This window comes from Chenopodium album, chromosome 17 (assembly GCF_948465745.1).
Source record: "Chenopodium album chromosome 17, dcCheAlbu1.1, whole genome shotgun sequence".
Classification (NCBI taxonomy): domain Eukaryota; kingdom Viridiplantae; phylum Streptophyta; class Magnoliopsida; order Caryophyllales; family Amaranthaceae; genus Chenopodium; species Chenopodium album.
Genome location: NC_137850.1, coordinates 49635204 through 49656999, shown reverse-complemented (window position 1 = coordinate 49656999; position 21796 = coordinate 49635204). Strand labels below are relative to the sequence as shown.

Genomic DNA, 21796 nt, shown 5'->3' with positions numbered 1-21796 from the left:
AAAGCGCACCTAGTGAGTGTAGACTGTGTAGTGATTGAAATTGACACTTCTAAAGCCTTGAACCGTGTAAGAGAGAAAAAAAACGTAATCCAGAAAGAATAGAAAGAGAGGGACGTGGCAACACTAATATCAGTATATGTGACGACCCTTTATCGTCCACTTGTTTCTTCTTCTCTTCTCTTCTCCAAATTCCAACTTTTCAGAACAACTCATCATCTCTGCAGATAACCTGAAGAATCGAAGAGAGAGCAACAATGGCGGGAAGACTTCCTGCACAAGTAGCTACTCCACCGGAACTCCACCACCATTTAGGGTGCCCCAATTTGTTGTCTTGGAAATCCAATCTTAGCTTTCAAAACTTCCGAATTTCTCCTTCTTTTTCTCTCTCCTCTCTTTCTGGTACTTCTTTCCTCTTTCACTCCATTTCCTTTTAGTTTCCTTGCTATTTTTGTTTGAATAATTGAATGTTTCATCTCAATTTCGTTCAATTGTAAATGAATAGCAAAATGTGGTATTCGGGATTAATTTCAGAATTGAGAATGCAATTGGTCCCTCTATTCTTATTTACATAGTTGACATTGCCTTAATATACTTAAATTTTGTGGATGAGAGTGAGGATAGCCGCTCACTTGGTTAGAGCTTCCCTCCCAGTTCCAGAAATACTGGGATTGATTCTCATCACACGTCCTTGTGGCTCTCTAAACACGCAAAACAATTGTCTATCGTGCTTACGTTGTGTTGTGTAGGTTGTTATATTTGGCTCTGGATTAGTGGTTAAGTGTAGATCATTATATTGAGCATGTCTACAACTAGTGACATTAATTCTCAGGATGTTTTTATAGTGGTCGTTTGAAATATGACTTTTGAAATATGACTTTCATAGTATTGTAATGATTAAACAATATGATCGGTTGTGGTAGTTATATTTCAAACGACTACTATAAAATTTTCAAACTCTCAGTCTATTGGTACTTTTAAGATGTGAAGTGGAGTGCTGTTAGCTACTGAAATTCACTCTAGGTTGTTGGTAGGGAGACGGAATGGGAATGAAAGCTGTTATAATGATGTTATAGACATTGATCGTGGACTCGTGGTTGTTAGCTTATAAGCATTATAGCAATGAAGAAGATGAAGTAAAATCATGAATTGTTGGGATTTACTATTAACTTTAAAATGCAAGAGAGTGCTTTAATATCAGGCTCAATACGAGTGACATTTATTTCAGGAAGATCTTATGCCCCGCCCTTAATTAAGCGCACCGCGCAGCCAGCTGCATCGACTAATTATGCTCCTGGTACACCTGTCAGGCCGACTAGTATATTGGTTGTTGGTGCTACTGGGACTCTTGGAAGGCAAGTTGTAAGACGGGCACTGGATGAAGGCTATGATGTACGCTGTCTTGTGAGGCCTCGACCTGCTCCTGCTGATTTCCTTCGTGACTGGGGTGCAATTGTTGTCAATGTAAGACACTCTATTTCATATAATAAATGACTTGCCTATATTTTGGAAGGACTCACTTTTCTGAGTTTTCCCCAGGGAAGACAAGGTCCTCCCTACCCTCCCCCCAAAAAACAATTTGGTGCTGGAACTTATATTGGAGTTTCTTTCTTATTAAAATATATGTAATTTAGTCAGCACAACCTAATTTTTAAGTTATGCTCCTATTCTTTGTACACTGATAACAGATTAATGTTTGCACAGGCAGACCTGAGCAAACCAGAGACAATACCAGCAACACTGGTGGGGGTTCATACGATTATCGATTGTGCCACTGGACGTCCTGAAGAGCCTATTAAAACAGTATGTATCCAAGGGTTTTACCAACTGTTTATTTGCTCGTGAAACAAGAGTTTTGGTGCCTTTGGAGTTGACTGTTGATTTACTCATCCCGTATTAAAATATTTTTCCCAAAATCTGGACTGAATTAGGATTTTCTTGCCAGACGCAACTCCCTTCTTTTCTCTGCTTAGTGTTCTAGTTTGTTGATTTAAATTTTTTTACATGCATATTGAGTAAAGGGATATTAGGCACTTTTAAAAGCAATACTATCCTGTTCTGCTTTGTGTCTAGTAACAGACAGATAAATAGCTGTGTTTAAGAAATTGGCATCTAATGTACGAAGCTTGTAATTAGCTGTAGAGTCTGATGTTTGACTTCATGAGCTATCATTTCCCCCTGATACCTTTATGGACTTTCAACCTTAACTGAGTTTCTTGGTCAATTTAGGTAGATTGGGAAGGCAAAGTTGCTCTCATACAATGTGCAAAAGCAATGGGAATCCAAAAGTATGTGTTCTTTTCTATTCACAACTGTGACAAGCATCCTGAAGTACCTTTAATGGAGATCAAGTATTGCACTGAGAAATTTCTTCAAGATTCTGGATTGAACCATATTACAATAAGATTATGCGGCTTCATGCAGGTAAAGTCAGGAAAGAGTAAAGCTTAAGAGGATGATTTAATTTTCATTTGGCAAGATTATAAATCAACTGGATGGCTTTAATTTTCAAGTAATTGTTTACATAGAATCTAGTTTGGTCTCTGTACCTTTGACACACCAAGTATTATACTATTATTCTTTATCTAAAACTTGGACATAGAAAAGTATTTGGTAGAAATTAGCCCTAATGACATTTTTGGGACTATTATCTCTTCCCCTTGCTATTACGAAATTTGAAATATTAATAGAATATTATTTTTACTTTTGGTATTCTGAAAATGAGTTATTTTTGGCAAGAATACTGTAAAAATGTATACCTCTACATCTTTTTAAACCTGGCTTTGGAAGTGCAAGTGCCCACACCAAGTTGACTTTCGCAGCCATCGGTATTAACTTTGCCACTGTTCTTCCAATTTTCAGGGCCTTATCGGGCAGTATGCTGTGCCAATATTGGAAGAGAAGTCTGTCTGGGGAACTGATGCCCCGACAAGGATAGCTTATATGGACACTCAGGTCTTTTTACTGAGGAGTCGATTACTTGATTCACACATCTCTTGTAGTCTACTAGACAAGATTCTTTTGATCTTTTTAACTTAACTAACCTTATTTCCCAGGATATAGCTCGACTAACATTCATTGCCTTGCGCAATGAGAATCTTAAAGGGAAGCTTCTCACGTTTGCCGGACCTCGTGCATGGACAACACAAGAGGTACTTAAATTATGTCTTTGGTTTGAGGACATTAGTTGTCTGTTGAGTTTCTTCATCAATGGTCCTAGTTGGTGATTCTTTATTTGTACTCTCATCCTTGCTTGCGGTAGCAATGCCTTCTTTTTCTCCCCATTCTCTTTTCAAATTACGCATTTTTATACAATATCACCCCAGAGAAAATTGCATAATAAGAAACTCTATCGTTATTGAATAAATCGGTTGGACTCAAATCCTCAATGATATGAATGAGTTCCATTTTAAATTTTTATGTGGGATAATATTTACTGAAAAAGGTCTTGCTGTTACTAGGTGATAACGCTATGTGAGAGGCTAGCAGGACAAGATGCCAATGTGACGACAGTCCCTGTTTCCGTCTTAAAAACAACTCGCCAGCTGACTCGATTCTTTCAGTGGACTAGTGACGTTGCTGATAGATTGGCCTTTTCAGAGGTAAAAACATTTCTGGGGTAATTTTATTATTGTTTGTCAGTAAGGATGGCAACATAGACCTATCTTGTTCAGTTGCTCTCACTTATTCTGGTGGATTCAAATGCATGGGAACTTGTAGATGATTCTATTTGTCTTTCACTTTCGCTCTTATTTCTTTAATCGTATTTTCTGATAAAAGGGTTTAATAAACTCCACAAACATGGAAATAGTCACCAAATGGGGGATAAAAGAATACATAAAGTAATGGAGATAACTGATAAGATCAGCTATTATAATTTTGCTTTGCATTTACAGTTTGCTGTTACTTGAAATCAGTACTGAGGCAATTAACCACCTACTTGGAAACTGTTAGGTACTCTCGAGCGACATGGTGTTCTCAGCTCCAATGACAGAGACCTATCAACTTCTTGGTGTGGATCCAAAAGACATCGTTACTTTGGAAAAATACTTGCAAGATTATTTCACCAACATTTTGAAGAAATTGAAAGACCTTAAAGCACAATCTAAGCAATCTGATATCTTTTTCTGAAGCAAGCTCTTGCATTCACATCAATCACACGGACTCAGTTTTCACTTCTTTTGTTGTACAGCAGAGATGTCTCGTTTTTAATGGAATCTAAATTCTTTGAATTTTTCACTTAATTTTTCATACATTTTGTACGAATACAAACAGCTCTAATTGTAATTACAATATATAGGATAAGCTTCTCTAAAACCAATATTGTTGCCTTCTTTTATACTGGTAATCTGTACATGTTTCTTGTAGTCTATTAGAAACATGTCATACACTAGTACTATAATCTGAACATGTTTCTAAAATAACAAAATGCCTTTGACCAATACTCCGTAGGAGAACTTTCATGATTCTGAAGTTGTTTGCCAGAAAGGGTTAAAGGGTAAGGACGCTCATATTACGTTTAACTAAAATCAGGTTTAACAGTTTTCATAGAATGAAAATTTGACAATGAAGTAATGAATTAAGTACTATAGCAACCATATCTGGGAGTAAATGAATGGAAAAGATGAATTTAAACTACAAATATGTACAGGTTAATGTGTGTTGATAAGAAGAATGGGCATATTTCCAAGAATGCTTGGATCAGCTGGTAACAATTGTTTTAACCTAATCGAAGGTAGCAAGTGTAATCCCTGCAAAGGTAGCAACACTTAGGACTTATCCAAACTCGAATTTGGATTAGACAGTCTAGTATACTTTGAAACACTGGGAGAGATGCCGTACAACAAAAAAAAAAAAGACCAAGTGTATATCTTCAATCCACCCTTTACCCCTTCAGTGTGTTCAAAATAACAATGATCATAATTTAGTAACTTCTGCCCCAATACGACCACTTCTTAGCTGGCTTTCCAGAAGCGAAGCAAAGGGTACCTGAGAAATGGAATAAATCACTTCCACTTTAATAAGACAGCAAAAGAACACTAATAAAATGAGCACCAAAGTAGGAAAAAAAAAAAGATTAGTTCTGAGATCAGAAATGTCACTACAATGCAGGAGCTTAGAATCCTGCATAAAGTAGAAATGACAAGAAAAGAGCTTGTACCTTCTTCCAGTGCTGGCTGATCAAATGGTGAGCACAAAGTCTTCGCGGCCCCTATCTCTCCTTTCGTCCGTGCTTTGACATCTTTCTCAACTTCCTGAAGAAACGAAAAAACAATCTAAGTTGCAGCACTTCCAAAAGCAATTTGATGGATCTTGAGCTTTTCTTTCTGATTTTAGTTTTGGGGGGAAAGGGGGGGGGGGGGGGGGGGGGTGGGGGTGTTTGCTTATTTTTAATACCTCCACAAGTTGTGCATCATGCAAATTGTTCAATACTACAAACTATACTGATAATAACACCCTACTACCCTAGTCAACAAAACCATTAAAAAAATTTACTTGAAAAAGTCAATACAAAAATTAAGAGCTAAAGCCTCTACTCATGTAGGTTGCATGCACGTGATTGCAGTGAGAAGAGTCACGACTTTTCTCTAATGAAACAGCATGTATTAGATTTTACTTAAGTTGGATTCAATTAGATTACATCAAACTATCATACAGTCCAGCAAAGAACATGATCAAGATGATTGTTCCTATCATGTGAAAGTAAAATCTATACTAACAAAAAAAATCAGAAGAATGAAGATAAAGTGAAGAACTTTCAGAAAATATGAACTCAAATATTAAGTAAAATCCATGTTACCTCTTCATCACACCAAGGAGCTAATATAAGTTTCTTTTGAGCCAATGCTTCAACAAACTCTTCCCACATCCTAACTTGTTTAACACAGGCATCTCTCTTCTCCTTCGCAACATCAAACAAGTTTTGTTGAATTGTGTCCAATAATTCTCTCACCTGATCGACCAGATTTGTCATTGGCAAATCCTTCTTGGCCGAATTGTCACGTCGAACAGCACGAGCCTAAAAGTTGATAAATTTGTTAGCTTCTAAAATTATGAAACTGACAATAAAACTGGTGTGGCAATAGCTGTATTAGAACCACAAGTAATGCACCACTAATAAAGTGATCCTGGGAAATCATGTTAATATTTTAACAAAAAAATAATAATAATAATAAAGCAGACATTTTAACGAGGCACTCCTTTGCCACCAAGACATGAGTTAATTAGGCCAAAGGGACTAGTGCCTGAACCAACTATTTGATTTCAGTGATGATATAGAAAGGAAAAAGAAAAAAAAAGAGAAGAGGGAGCAGTGCTAGTATTCATTGTGCCCTCAAACAAACATTTTGCCACAGCAGCTATACAACCATGCTGAAGTTAGTCCAATGGGAACCATTTACCATTCAAAATGCCTCACAACCATATCAGAACAATAACCCCAAAATCATATTTCTACGCAATATATCAATGCAATGTGCTTCTTAAAAACACAAAAATCCATAACTTTCTGTAACAAACAGTCCATTACATTTACTGCAACAGCCACCACAAGCTGTCACTAAAACTTAAATCAAATTACAGTTTATTAAATTCCACCCCAAGGGAACTTGAAAGATTCTTGTTCAGTTATGATGCAATCCTTTGGTCAAATCCTTTGGTCCAATCTCAAGCCTCAATGGAACACCTTTCATCTCCCAGTGTGAGTACTTCCAGCCTGGAGAATAGTTATCCCTAAGATCACACTCACCCCGAATGCCTGCTTCAATCAAAGTTTTGACAGTAGAAGCACAAGCATCGAAAATTCCTTGTGTATCGGCATCTTTGAAAGGAACAGGCACCACAATGACTTGGACAGCTGCTACTTTAGGCGGCAAAACTAAGCCTTTATCATCACCATGAGTCATCACCATAACCCCTATCTGCAAATAAAAGGAATATGAATTAAGATTTTAAAAGGACTTTCGTCAATTAAAGGGGTCATATTCAACAAACAAGTGGCATGATCAGCCCATCCTATACAAAAACAATTTCACCGCCTCTTGCCTCCTTAAAAACCCTCATTGGTATTGTTCCACATTGAGAATGTATGATAAGATCCTCAATGATCAAATTAGTATACATTAGCTGACTAGCTCTCAGCCCTTCCTATCTCTTGGAAACAGTCTACAGTGTTCCAACAGAATAGTACCAAGATGCTGTAGATGGGGAAGTTGCACAAAAGCTCCAATCAAACAACTTTAACAAAAGTAGCAAATGGTGGAAAGCAAACCGTTCTGGTACTGTATGCCCATGAGTTCTGCCACACCATTGCCTTCTCTCCTTTCTCATTCTCATAAGTGATTTCAAACATCTTTGCAAAATTTTGACCCAAACAATGTGAGGTTGCACCTTGAACACCACGTCCAGTGTTTGGAATAAATGCCTGGAATAGGAAAACGATATACAATTTAGGATTTTTAATGCAACAAGACAAAAATAAGTCCCAAATTACATAATACAACATTCATTGTGATTCCAATAATCAACAAAGAAAAACTCAAATAAAAAGCAGCTTCAACTGTCACTTACTTCAACACTTGTTGTGTAATATCCACCTGCAAACTTCTCCATTTCACTTTTCTTGCCCTTGACCACCGGTACAGCCAAAAATTCTTCATATATTCGCCGGTAGAGTTCCAATATATCAAGAACCTAAAGCAGCAATCAAAATATGTGGTAACATCAAGTTTTTTGTTTTGGAAACTAATGGATGATCAAGACCACTTTAAAACCATGTGATTTGAAAAGAAAAAAGAAATGTACAAAAGGATTTTAATGTTACCGGTTACCCTTCAAAGATCCAACAGAATTTGTATAGAGAAAAAAACCAAACTCTATCAGCTTTCACAGGATGTGACAAACTCTTGAAAAAAGTAGTTCAAAGAACAGCACAAACAGATTTTAGTTGAGACCAGGTTACCTATTAATCTATTATCTCGTAGTACGCTTTGTTATGTGTAATGAGGACAAGATTGCAACATGCTTGTTGGGAGATTATCATACATTTGGGGGTTCTGGTCGATATGGTTATTCAGATCATAATATGGTGTCAGATGATACGGCCCAGGCCCTGTATAGGCTGAGGTGAGAGAAATTGAGAAAGGATTTTTGTCTAGAAAACTGGTGAAATTGACAGCTAAATCTTTAATAGTAGATAAGATTAACTCAAACTAACCCAACTCCCTGTATCTCCACCTCTCCCTCCCTGAAATGGTACAACATGCCTGAGCACAGGTAGCCAGCATAATTAACGGGTATTGATGGAATCACATCACTCCAATAACCAATAGCCACAAAACTATATTTTTATTCTTTTTAATATAATGCCTTTATGATCTAGATTATTTGTTCTCTTGATTTTTTGCTACATCCATTATCCCCATGACAAAGCTCACCAGAGAAGATAACTTATAGCCGACTAGATAATAAAACCGAAATGACAAAAGCCCCAAGTTTTTCCAGCAAGCAAATCTAGATGAACTGGATCACATACTACAGTAGATTGTCTTGCAAATGTATTGAGAATTGGAGCATATGACCTAAGTCAGAGATCTAGGGGGTGGGGGTGGGGAGGGGTGTTAGGGGCTGCTGGGCGTATTAAATTATTAATCCCCTCAGGGCAGTAAATTGCAATTCAGGTCTTGATTTCTTATTAATCTTATACATCATTCGCCAATGCCAGAAAGGCAGTACAATAAAGTATTTAGTTAAACTTGCTAATAGTTAGCAACGTACACTATCATGTGCTCATACCTCAGCATCTGCCTCTTCCTGTGTTGCAAAAGCTGTATGGCCTTCTTGCCAGAGAAATTCACGACTCCTACAAACACAAGAACAAGCATATATAAGCTTTTATATAGAAGATCATTTGCATGTAACAAACATTATTAAGACCTACATTTCTCTCTCACAAGACCAATGTCTTAGAAAATACTTTTGTTCCTGACAAACAAAAATTAGCTATTACCCTTTCTATAGTACTTCTATCTGCGTTTTTAACAGATTAAAAATAGCCTTTGTATATCATTCAAAGAAGTATGTCCGAATCAATAATCATTTCTTCCAACTACCTGATAGAATTTCATATAGACTTGCTCTTGACTATACAAATTATAACAGCTCAAAATGAGAAATCAAAATTCTTGACTAAAAGAATACTGCTTTCTATACTTAATTACTTACATACACTTTTGCAGATATTGTGGCCTTGATCTTACAATCACAAAACATTGGAAAATAAATGCTAACTGAAAAGTATAACTCCAACATGCTTCATAATAGTTTCAATAATTATCAGACCTACCGGATAGCTTTTTTTTTCCTTAGTCTTTAAAAAGACACGAAAAAAATATACTACCTCCGATTTTTTTTAGTTGCAACTTTGGGGTATTATTTGTGAGATATAAAATATTCCAAAGTTGCAACTAAAAAAAAATCGGAGGTAGTATATATTATTTAAATAAAGGCATGCTCAATACCTTTTGGAGACTATTCCCTCCTTGCATACCTTTGTGGAATTTTATCCTTGCCCGAATTTTTTGTTGATCTAGTAAATTGGGAAGGCAATGTCCCACTCATACTGTGTGGGAAAGTAAAGGGAATCCATATGAACTCAATTGTTCCTAAGTTAGCTTGATTTTATCGTACAACAAAGAAGTCTCTATTTAGTGAAATTTAAATTCTTTAATTTTGTGTCCTTTTTTCTATTTTTGTACTTTCAATTTTCATATAACAATGCAGCCAACACGATATCTGATTGTATAATAAGAATATAGATATAAGATAAGGTACTCTAAAACCAATATTCTTTGCCTCCTTTTTTAACTTAGGATTGGGCTCAAGGTTCAAATTGAGTCAACTTGGTGTCCATTGTATCTACTTTATAAGCTTGTGCTAAGTTCGATGGGCTATACCAACCTATTTTATGGCATCCATCTTAAGTGACAAAATAAAGTCCACTGTAAATGTGTTTTCAAGTAGTTAAAACTACTTTAATCTCTAAGTTAATTACATATAGTAAATTCTGTAAGAGAAATTAAGATTATTATAATTAGGGGATAATTTGTACAGATTTTCATGCAACCACACACAAAGAAAGTTTAATTTTTAGGGAGTTGAAGATGAAACACCAATTTGACATAAAAAGGGAGTATATTCTTGAAATTTAAGTTGCTCGCAAATAATTAAGAAGTACATTGTAGCCAATTAGGGTTAAAGGAATAAAAGGACAATTTTATATATTATGTGTAAAATAAGATCCTCACAATTATGAGGTTAAATGACTTTTAATTATAAAATGAAAATTTTGATGTTGTGAAGAAGTATAATACCCAATATGTTATGAAAATTTCTATATACACTCGGGTGTAAAGTGCACCAAATGGTTAGTTATGCTCATCTAATAGTATTTGCTCATTTAATATCAAATGAAAAAAAAAAAAAAAAAAAAAAAAAAAAAAAAAAAAAAAAACCTTTGTGTGTACCAAATTTTATGTGCACCCGAATGTATATACGAGTAAAAAGTTTTGCAATACATCAAAGTCTATGCATGGAAAAAGATGAAATTAACTTGTACAATTTAATGTGGGTTAGTGAGATGGATGAGAGACAAGTGAAGCAATATTTAGGATTTTTTTTACAGATAGATTTCCTCGGTAAAAAACAACGTTTAAATCTTATTTTTGTCATTTCACTCTATTGTTAATCATATAACGGATAGCTAACTTTTCTGGATAGCAAATTAAGTTGGCAAAAATCTGAGATCAATCTAGTCAAAGTAATAATCAATGAAATGATTTAGATACCTCATATATAAAACAACTCTTAAATTCGATCCCTAGAACCCTAAACGTGACTAGTAAATACACCTAATGACTGTAATGAGTAATGAAACTAATGATGGAAGAAAGGACTCTTGAAAAAACCAATTGCATGTGAGAATTGTCCATCTAAACTCCTCAAATGTGAAGATAATGTAAAGTTTGTTAGGCCAAAAAGAAATGGTGGGCCAGCCCTAAACAGACTATAAAATGTGGATTTGTTCAAAAAAAGTGTACTGGGTTGGGCCCAAAGTTTCAAGATTATTGATTATTTTGATTTATAATAGTACTATACTAATATTCTCATCAACAAACCAAAAATTAGATGAATCATGATTCATGAATGTGAATGATTGATCTTTGAATGAATCTAAGAATGATTATCTTACTTTACTTTTCTCAGGTAAAAAAATTTAATCAATCAGTAAGTACTGATGTGATATTCATTTTTTTCCATTCCTTTTTTATTTGTTGGATTTGGATAAATCCCTTCTACAAATCTAAACTCCACGAGAAAGGATAACTCAAGCGATTAGAGCTTTTCTCTCAATTTTAAGAGACTTGACATCGATTCTCACCCCACCTTTATGGCTATACTCCGTAAAATATGTAAATCGTGTATAATTCTTTATTTTGTATTTATACTATACAGTTACATACCCCGTATTAATTATTCCCGCAGTCCATATTATTTAAGGTTATTCATGAGTAAAAAGAAGACAAATTTAATATATTTACAATTGTAAAGTTAATGCTCTTAGAAATTTAACCCATTTTTTGACTCATTGGAGTAAATCAATTAACAATTTTTATGAGCTCTGACATGTTTATTGCCAATTTCCAAGTCACCATTAGATTACCACGAATTTATGAAAAGACATTTGTTTTCTTTTAATGATCATGCAACGATAAGATTGACGGATGCCCGAATTCAAAGTTTTAATCTCGTATGATACTACAATTATAGTACCCAGAATTAAAGTTTAAGTTGTTTTTTAGCCATATTTTTTTGAAGGAAAAACAATGCTTGAAAATGACAAGTGAAAGTGTGGAACACGCTAGAGTTCAAAGTCTTCAAAGTCAATTTTGAACGTTATTTTATGATATCAAAACTAGGAAATTATCTTATAGAAATTGCTTTTTTGTATGAATGATAAATCTACATCAGCTTAATTCCTCGTATAACTGTCTAATCATGTTTGAACCTTTCTTTTCTTATTATAATATAATAAATGAGACTACTTTTAAAAACGAATTGTATTCATACAAATTACAAATTATAATAAATTGGATTAATTATGACAAAATTTTGCTCACTTGAAAAACTTCTGTACAAAGTATCATCATAGTAGCGAAAGTTTGAAAATTTTACTCCATACTTATGTGAATAAAATGAAAATTATCTATGTGCACTAAGTAATTGTCTAGTTTTTTTTTTTTTTTTTTGACAAAAAGTAATTGTCTAGTTGAGACTCTTATAACGTTAAGGAATATATGAGTAAGAAAGTCATTTCCTTGAAATTTGCAATACGTAGTATAATAACTTATAGGGTTTGGACCACACACTTCATCGACTTTATTAAACTTGTAAATAAATTTGTTAAATTACTACCCTTTTATCAAAGTACTAAAAATATCATTTACTTAACACCACCACACAAATACCTAATACAATCAACAAGTCAAACTTGCTATATAACAACAGGTAATAGAAGTAATTTACAAACCGCTAATTGCCAAACACGCTCTTAATGTTCATGGACGGTACTGCCTGGGTCAAGCAATCAGCATTCCGCAATGCCATTCTAGCATGTTGCCTACTAGAAATCTCAAGAATGATTTCCTCGATTCTTAATGCAATGTACACAATTATAAATATCGTAGAAGTTTGTGAGTGATTTGTTAAGCACGTGAAACATAAATTGTCCTATGTATAACAAAGCTGATGCTTGGCATTAAATAGGAGTATAAATTATAGTGTAACCGATCGATCACGATATAATACATATTAATTCTATTACGTATATTGTTTGATTGTATCATTGCAAAAGACATATTGTAATAATAGCTTATAGTCTTGTAGACCAAATAATGGCATATGAGACACTTAGAAGAGTACAAATTTTGTCACCTAAGCACAATGCAATACTTGCTCATCTTCACATGTTTTTTCTCTTCAATTCATTTCATGTAACTCAATATAACGTGGTTTGATTTGCATGATGCATGCCAACTTATATATACCCCTCCGACTACTCCCACAGGCCATTTTAAAGCTCTCCATATTATTATATGTTATTTTGCTTGTAACTTTTCACGTAATTTGAAGTATAATAATTATTTTTAAACAGAGAAAGTATTTTGCCTATTTAGTATCCTAATGATATCACTCAGGAAGATATGATTAAAACTTATATGGAGTACATAATTTTGGATTACCATTCACATGGCAAATGTACGGAATGTAACATGCAATGAGGGAGGGGGTGCTTTTGATGACCTAGAGATGTGCATAATTCAATAATTAAATTTCGTAGTAAAAAGGAGCATGAAAAATTCCAATAAATTGTCCTTTAATTTTGACAAGCACTGTTTACATCATATTATTGCTTGGTTGATGGCCTGAGTGGGTCCCATGCATGCAATTTTGGCCTCTACAAGTGGTGACCCATTTTTAATTGTGCCCTTAACTTGTGGGATTAACTTAACCTAGCTACTGTCCTACCGTCTAGCTGTCTCTCCTTTTACATAATCCATCATTTAATAATGACTTTATGGGATAATATTACGTTCACTTTTACTCGTATGTAATTTGAGATGATTAAGCATTTATTATAAGTTGGTATGTATAATATATACAAGTATATTTGTATTACGAGTATGAGTATGTACTATATATATGAGTACGTAATAGGGAGTATATAATTTGAGTTTTAAGTTTTGGCAGTATGATCAACCTGTTCGTCCATATGTCTTAGTTAACTTGACCCTAGTCAACAAAAAAGGAAACAAAATAAAGATAGTTAAGTTTAACTTAAATAATCATGTGAAGTTGATGAGGTTGTGCTGTTGTGGGCATACATGTCACGTTAGTTTACTAGATGATAGTTGTTTAAGCTGTTTTCACTTAAATGGCATTTTTGATAGGTACAAAACTTGTAGCCATGTTTGGCATTTCGTGTGATTAGATTTGGCAATACTATGATGAAAATTGAAATTATAAGTCATGAGTATTAGTTGTCATTCACAAAACATAATAACCAATTTCATTTAGGCATTTAGCGCAATTGGGATTCCCTCCTTCAATCCATTCCCTGACCTTTATGATTGTCTTGAACTTCCAAGTCAGCTGCAATTAATCAAGTATACTTAATTACTCAATACTCATACATGCATGTAAGTGATTATGTAACTAATAAGTCAAGGGCAACAAAAACTTAAGACACATATAGTCAAATACCATGGTGCCTTGCATGTTATACTGGTTAGATTATATCATCGACACAATAAAATACTTTGTAACTAACAACATAACAAGTCGAATAGATCATAAAATTGTGCTATTCAAACTTCCACCACAAACAGAATTGACTTTAGAGTGCCATCAAGTAAAATAATATGTACATTGAAAACCATAAAATTGCAATATGCACGCAAATTGGAACTTCTTCATAGAACAAAAGGCTACATTATACTCCCTCTGTCTCCTTTTGATAGTCCCTTATGGACATTTTTCACGGAAATTAATAAACACAAATAAGGATAGTAAAAGTACATTGAAAAAGTAAATTGATATTAGGTATGCAAAAAAGTAGAGAGAGAAAGTAATAAAAGTACATTAGAAAAACAAAATTTACATGGAAAATTTAAATTTGCACAAATATTATTGCAAATTGGAGGGAATTTTGGTACAAAAAATTAATATTAATGGTTGTTGGAAAAAGCAAATGCAGTGAGTATTTTGAGACTAAAATTTGCCCATAAGGGACTATCATTTGGGAACGAAGGGAATAGTATTATACAAAGTACTTTGTAACAGTAAAGATTGTTTAAGAACGAATTTCAGGTACGTGTATAAACTACTCCTATCAACAAACAATAAGAATTGAATATCTTGAACTGACTCATTTATTCAGAGACAAAACTATAAAGCAAAATTTCCAAGCTTCCAACTATAAGGAGTACTACACATGCAACTTACACTTGCATGTTGTTTGTTTTCTTGAAAAAGAAAAGAGGGTTGAAAAAAGAAAGTTTATTCAATAATTCAAATTTCCTACCAAAAGTTGAAAGTATAAAAGAGTAGAAAAATAATCAATAATAAAGCTGAAACCTTCACTTCTCCAAATCTCCGTCAAATATATCTAAAGAGGTAAAAAGTGAGTATGGGAGAAGCTTTTGTCACATTTCTATATACTAGGGTAGCTAACGCGCGCGATGCGCGCGATGCGCGCGTCATAGCTAGCCATATCTTGAAGGTTTTTTTGGTTTGGCTTTTAAATCACAAAATTAGTTTTTTTAACAATAAGAGAAATTTTTCCTAAAAAAAAAACAATAAGAGAAAATATGTAATCAACTATATTTAGGTGGTATAAATGTTCAAGACAACTAACATTTATGAAAGCATAAAAGTACATAAATATTTTAGAGGGTATAGTTGTCTAAACACTATTCATTAAAATAGCATCTACATATTAATGAGGGTATGTATGTAAATACACATTTTGAAGGGTATAATTGGCATTACATTATTCATAAGAGTATGTTTCTACTTTTTATAAGGTAGGGATGATAATTAAATAAATTTAAATAAGACAAATAAATGTAAATGAAGGGTTGTTTTCAATATTTTTGCATTTATTTTAGTAGGTACTTTGCTTTTAGAGTAGTACTTACTAGGCCTGTTCACGGATCGGATATCCAATCCGAAATGGGATTTCGGATCGGATATCTAAAATTGATATCCGAATCCGATCCGAAAATTTCGGATATCTGATATCCGAAATCATTGGGATCGGATATTTCGGATATCCATTATCCGATGATATTAAAAAGTTGATTATGCTTATCTAATAAATCTCATTAATTATATCAATTTTGTAACATTAAGCCTTCCTGACGTTCCTGTACAATATATATGAGCATTGTAGTCTTTTTTTGCAAATTAAATTATCAAAAGACCACCTAAGTTTTAATTTCGGATATTAGTTCGGATATCCGATACCCGAAAATTTTCGGATATCGAATATCCGAAAATTTGAAAACCAGTATCCGAATCCGTATCCGATATCCGATTTTTCGGATCGGATATCCGATCCGAAATGAAAACTCGGATCGGATATCCTAAAATTCGGATCGGTTGCGGATCGGATTTTCGGATAGTTTTGTACTGGCCTAGTACTTACAAATTACAACTACTAGTATTATATAATAATAATTATTTCTTAGAAATAACTATATAAATAGGTTTTTTTTCTTAAAAAATAAAATAAAAAATACTACGTAATAGTGAATTTGATTCTTTAATTTCTTCTTAAAAAGAGAAGGGGGACCAAAGAATTTGATTGCAGAGATAACAGGTAAAGTCTAAAGATTCACCTTAGATGACCACCAGGTTAGACTTACCTACAACATATTGAAGATGATGAAGATAATACAGAATATCTGCTTTTTTTTTTTTTCTTTCTTTTTTTTTTTTTAACACCAAACGTGGACATCACACTTATACAACATCCACGAGGATAATGTACAACTAATGTACCTAGTAGTAAATCAACTACTAATAAATTGTTAACCTTTTATCGCCACAATTTATGTGTTTTCATAAGGTTGAGTTCGACCCAAGAAAGAAAATATATGGAGTAATGATCAAAATTCATATATACTCTGTATTGAAGATCCAAATCGGATACTAATAAAGTTTTATTTGAATCTGAATTGACATTTGAATGATCCGACACGCAACATTATTCAGGATAGCATTTTGTGAAATTTATCAAAAATAAGTTTTTTAGAATGTTACTTCAATTCGCAAAATTGTGAATTTTTGCTTTTGCTAACTAGTACTGGTATGAAATAACTAAGAAAAGTTTACCTTAAATTTGATGAATATTGTAAATTTAAAGCTTAACTTTCTCACGTGATTGATAGTCTCCCCTCCTTAAAATTAAAATAATAGAATAACAAAAGTGCAGTGACTAAAAAAAAAAAAAAAAAAAAGAGCCTTAAGAACATCGAATCTGATAATTAATATAATGTCTAGATTGTCGACTAAATTAAATAATTAAATTAGTGACAATTTCTTCCATCCCTTTTCTGTTTTTGGTGACTAAATTGAGGACAATACCCTAATTTGTGCATGTTGGTTTTTTCTCAAAATTTAAAGTTTTATATAGAATATACAAGTATTAGTATATAGTATGCATCTTATAAAAAGAAAAACAAATGAAGTTGATAAAGAAAAGTTTGTTCAATTCCTAGCTAACTCATAGACCAAAAATAGCTTGGCTTTATGCAAAAATAGTAATTACGGTATTTGGTCGGTGATTAAAGATGCAATTTAATGGGTTAATTTTGTGCAAAGTCTATTCAATTGTCCCCTTTAAGCTAATTAGAATTATTAGATGAACTACCATACATTTAATTAAAGTCACTCACTATTGCACTCGAATATCACATATCTCCCCATACAAGTATACAACTAATACAGCTCTCTCTCTCTCTCTCTCTCTCTCTCTCTCTCTCTCTCTCTCTCTCTCTCTCTCTCTATATATATATATATATATATATATATATATATATATATATATATATATATATATATAAGTGGTACTGGTATTATATAATTAAAGTCGTATGTATTTGTAAGTTTTTTGGTACTTGTAATTAATATGAAGTACTCGTTTTTGTTAAAGTGTTTGTGCGTTATATTTGCATCAAATTTCATGTGTGCGGTATACACGCAAGCAACAAAAGTAACATAAAATTATGCCTTGTAAATGTGGGTTCATTTATACATGTTATGTACAATAATGTTATGTACAATATAGTATGAAGTAACTCGTATATGTTTTATTTAGTGTTAGCAGCTTAGCACATGTCTTTGCATCAATTATTTGCATGTGTGTGGTATGCACAAGTGCGTCCATTGATATTATGTAACAAGGTAGGTGTATGAATACATGATCAACCATATTCCATCGTAATTATTGTATGCACATCCTTAATTATCAAGTCGTCAATCTTACGATATAGTACTTAATATATCAATGGCTCTAGAGGATTGTACTTAAATGTTACATGTATGAATGAAGCTAGCGATCCAATGACAAATCCCACACTAGATAATCCATTTAATTTGCAGATCCTTTCAAAAAATGGAATATAATAGACTTAAAGTTTTGATAATGCGCCAAGCCTTATAAGCTAATTTGCTAATTAAGTGCATGCTATACAATAATTCACCCTAAGAATTATTAATTAAATTAAACAACAATATTATACGTAAGATAAGGCACAAATAAGCAATAAGACAAGTTTTTTGCTTACCTCAGTAATCACTAATTAAACCCAATAGGGCCAACTTTGAACAACCTATAATGATAGTTTTGCATTAGATTCGTCCAAATTGAACTAATTTGGCAGATTTAATTAGCTTCTTCATTAGTTCCAACTTATTATGAACAAATAAGTAAGGCGCACTCGCTCTAATTAGCTTTAAAATAATAATTAGACGAGTATCAAAGCCCGCTTAGTTTATTCCAATCAAGCTAAGATCAATATTGTTCCATAAGTGGTTTTTACATACACTTAACTTAATCTATATATTGTGCGATTAGCTTTTCTGATACGCATTGACTCGATACTAGTCGATCGAAGAAATTATGAAGCAAAGAAGCTAAACTTTAAAGGCCAATTAATATGAAAATCTTATAAATGAGCGCACAAATTATGGTCCACGCCTATCATAAGTATGACAAAGGAAGAGGATAAAAGGAGGGGGGAAAGCTAGATTGAGCAAAGTAGAAAAATATATGGTATAGATTTAATATACAAAAATTGATTGATAGCTCATTGAGTATTCATGATCGAACCAATAATCAAAAAGAAATGGCAAGAAATTATAAGTGGTGATTGAGGCCCACTAGCAATATCAGATAGATGTTGAATGTATTTGTGTTTGTGTCTATTGTCTAGTTTGTGTTAGCTGTTGTGCAGCTTTCTGTGAGTTTGATTGTCCTACCTTTTATCACTACTAGTGCCAGTGTACGTACTAGGATACCCATTATTATCACCATATGTCCATATTATTATCAACCTAATAATTATTCAAAGGTTATATAGTGGAAGTGAAATAGTTAAGTGGTTTTGTGACACATGATCATGCACAAATAGGATGTGGAGCCTCTAAGCTATGGTGGAGACCGGAGAGGGAGGTTGTTTATTCGCGGTTGCTGGTGGTAAGACGATGATGGTGCTTGTAGGCGCAAATGAAGCTAGCTATGAGTAATTTTTGCTTTGTATTGTCTAAGTATCGATCACATTTTGATCATATATAAGCGTAGAATATGCATGTGTGCAACTATATGGCATTTGAAATGAAGCTTATAATAACTATTTTCCTATCATTTTAAAGGCTTAATACATACACTACATATAAATGATATGAATTTTTTCTCCCAACAAAATTCGAGATTTAATGTGTTATTTTTAATTTGTTTCATTTTAATTTGAACATTGTTTTAAGATTAAGATTAAAAACACATTAAAATATGTACTCTCGAACATATTAAATAAGATTGTGCTTCGTTTTTAAACTTATATTTTTCATACGTGTTGTTTGTAATTAAAAGCTAATATGTTGTGTAGGCGCAATGTCAAGATAGGAGACTTACACGCATGTATAGATCACCCTATAAAAAATAACTTTAGCAATAACTTGCATTTGTTTGCAATCAAGTTGTGATAATACCTATCAATTGCACAATCAATAGAAATCACTTTACACATTGTACTAACTGCTTTAATCAAATATAGTACTTGTATATACTTTAGAGTATATTTTATAGTCTATGTGAATATATACCAAAGTTGGATAGCTTGACTAACATGTGTTAACATTCCAAATTGGTCTTTGCATGTGCATGGATGAATCATACTATAAACTGTTACTTGTAATTTTATTGACTTATTCTTCTAATTTTAATTACACAATTCTCTTCCCACGTGCAGCCATCTGGTAGGAATTTTTGAATATTCCATTTCAGACTTAAAGAAAATCATCCAAGTTTAATTTCAAGTTTTAAGTCTCAGCTATAAACCACCAAACTTAACTTTCATCTTTTTATTAAAATTTTATTTTTTCCCCACTTGCTTTTATAAACGAATAATATACGAATTACGGAGTAGATTATGTATGTAGAGTTGTAGACTACTATAGATTATATGGTATGGATAAAAAAATAATTTTAAAGAATAATTAATCCGTACATATGTGAAGTATATACACATGTATCAACAGTAATGGATGCAGTAAATTTTATTCTCTAGAACTTAGTAAAGTATTATAAGTATCATACTTATAATACTGTAGTAATTATTAATTTAACTCCTCATCTAATTAGGTCATTAGTGCTGATACATTAAAAAATTGTTATGGTAATTTTGAATACACTTGGCATTTTCTGCGTACAGTAAGACTGATTTTGGGGGAGATGTTTTAGTGTTATTTTATACAATCACGGTATGTACAGTGTTACTCGGTCGTCTAAGGTTAAAGGTTGGATACGCACATACCACTATTACAAGGGTATATGAAAGTCCTAAGCATACTATAGACAATCTGAGTAACTAACAAGATGTAATAATACTCAATTTGATATTCCTAACTTTTAACCTCAACTCAGATAATTATGAACTTCAGTGTTAGTGGACCATCTCAACTAAAAGTTTAAGCTAATGGTTGAGGTCCGAGAATATATTTTATACTCTGTCATTCAGATACACAATAAGGGTCTGTTCTCTTCAACTTATTTTCAGTTCAATTCAATTTAGTTCAGTTCAGCTTTAATAAGTTCAGTTCAATTCTTAATTTCCTTCTCTCATAAAATATTCAATTCAGTTCAGTTCAATTCAGCTCAGCTCCAATAAATTCAGTTCAATTTAGTTCAGTTCAGAGCAGCTCAGTTCAGTCAGTCAAAACAAGCCCTAAGATGCATTGGTCATCGTCTGTGCATTTATTTGCCCCCATATGATCCCCACCTCACCGGCCTCTTTCTCCCTTTTGTTCTCCCTCCTTTTTCGTAATTATGTATGAACTTCATTTGTATTTCGTATAAAAGAAAAAAACAAAGGAGATTGATACATGTAAATGCATTAATGATCCAAATAATTGAAAGCACTTGTATGACTTTCAATACTACTATACGCATGAGTCCAAGATAAATGTCATTGTCAATAATGTTTGTTACGATTTTATGAAATACTCAGTATAAGGCAGTAGGGCAAAGATAACTGTATTTGAGGGCCATTATGTTCAGAGATATTTTTATAAAAGTAAAACAAGTCATAATTGAAATTGACGCTTACTATATATAGAGATAAGAATTGTGCTATACTTGGATAGTTGGATGATCTAGTAACTCACTTCATTTCTTGTTAGTTACAGTAAGATTGTCGAAGCCAATTAGGACATGTTACTTCGTTAAGACGGATTAAGATAGAAGCTCCAATATGATGACATAGACAACAATGACAAACTACACTTAAGCTAACTAATTGAATTGTAGCAACCTAGGTTAATTTAATTAAATCAAAAACAACTTTTTTCAAATTTTGTTTACTAGCTTAGTCGGTAAAAGAAACATTAAGACTATTTTATTATAATTCGTGAAGACATGAGATTAAGTCGTGTCTACACCCTTACTAGTTTTTTGTATGTA

At 33.0% G+C, this 21796-nt stretch overlaps 1 protein-coding gene and 1 pseudogene across 2 annotated transcripts; one reads left to right on the top strand and one right to left on the bottom strand.

Moving 5' to 3' along the window:
• The first annotated feature begins 132 nt into the window (after nt 1-132).
• LOC145590083 (protein HIGH CHLOROPHYLL FLUORESCENCE PHENOTYPE 244, chloroplastic-like) lies at nt 133-4334 on the top strand. Its single transcript, XM_081646822.1, has 8 exons — nt 133-399; nt 1226-1461; nt 1702-1800; nt 2227-2421; nt 2860-2952; nt 3054-3149; nt 3459-3599; nt 3952-4334. The coding sequence occupies exons 1-8, from the start codon at nt 255-257 to the stop codon at nt 4126-4128; spliced, it is 1182 nt and encodes a 393-aa protein (XP_081502948.1). The 5' UTR covers nt 133-254; the 3' UTR covers nt 4129-4334.
• A 275-nt stretch (nt 4335-4609) lies between these two features.
• LOC145588402 (proline--tRNA ligase, cytoplasmic-like) lies at nt 4610-9229 on the bottom strand (annotated as a pseudogene). The gene is made up of 9 exons (XR_014101588.1): nt 9108-9229; nt 8936-8979; nt 8791-8857; nt 7567-7689; nt 7268-7420; nt 6606-6917; nt 5798-6016; nt 5159-5252; nt 4610-4986 (listed from the first exon to the last, which is right to left on the bottom strand). The product of XR_014101588.1 is annotated as a proline--tRNA ligase, cytoplasmic-like (transcript).
• Between the last annotated feature and the right edge of the window lie 12567 nt (nt 9230-21796).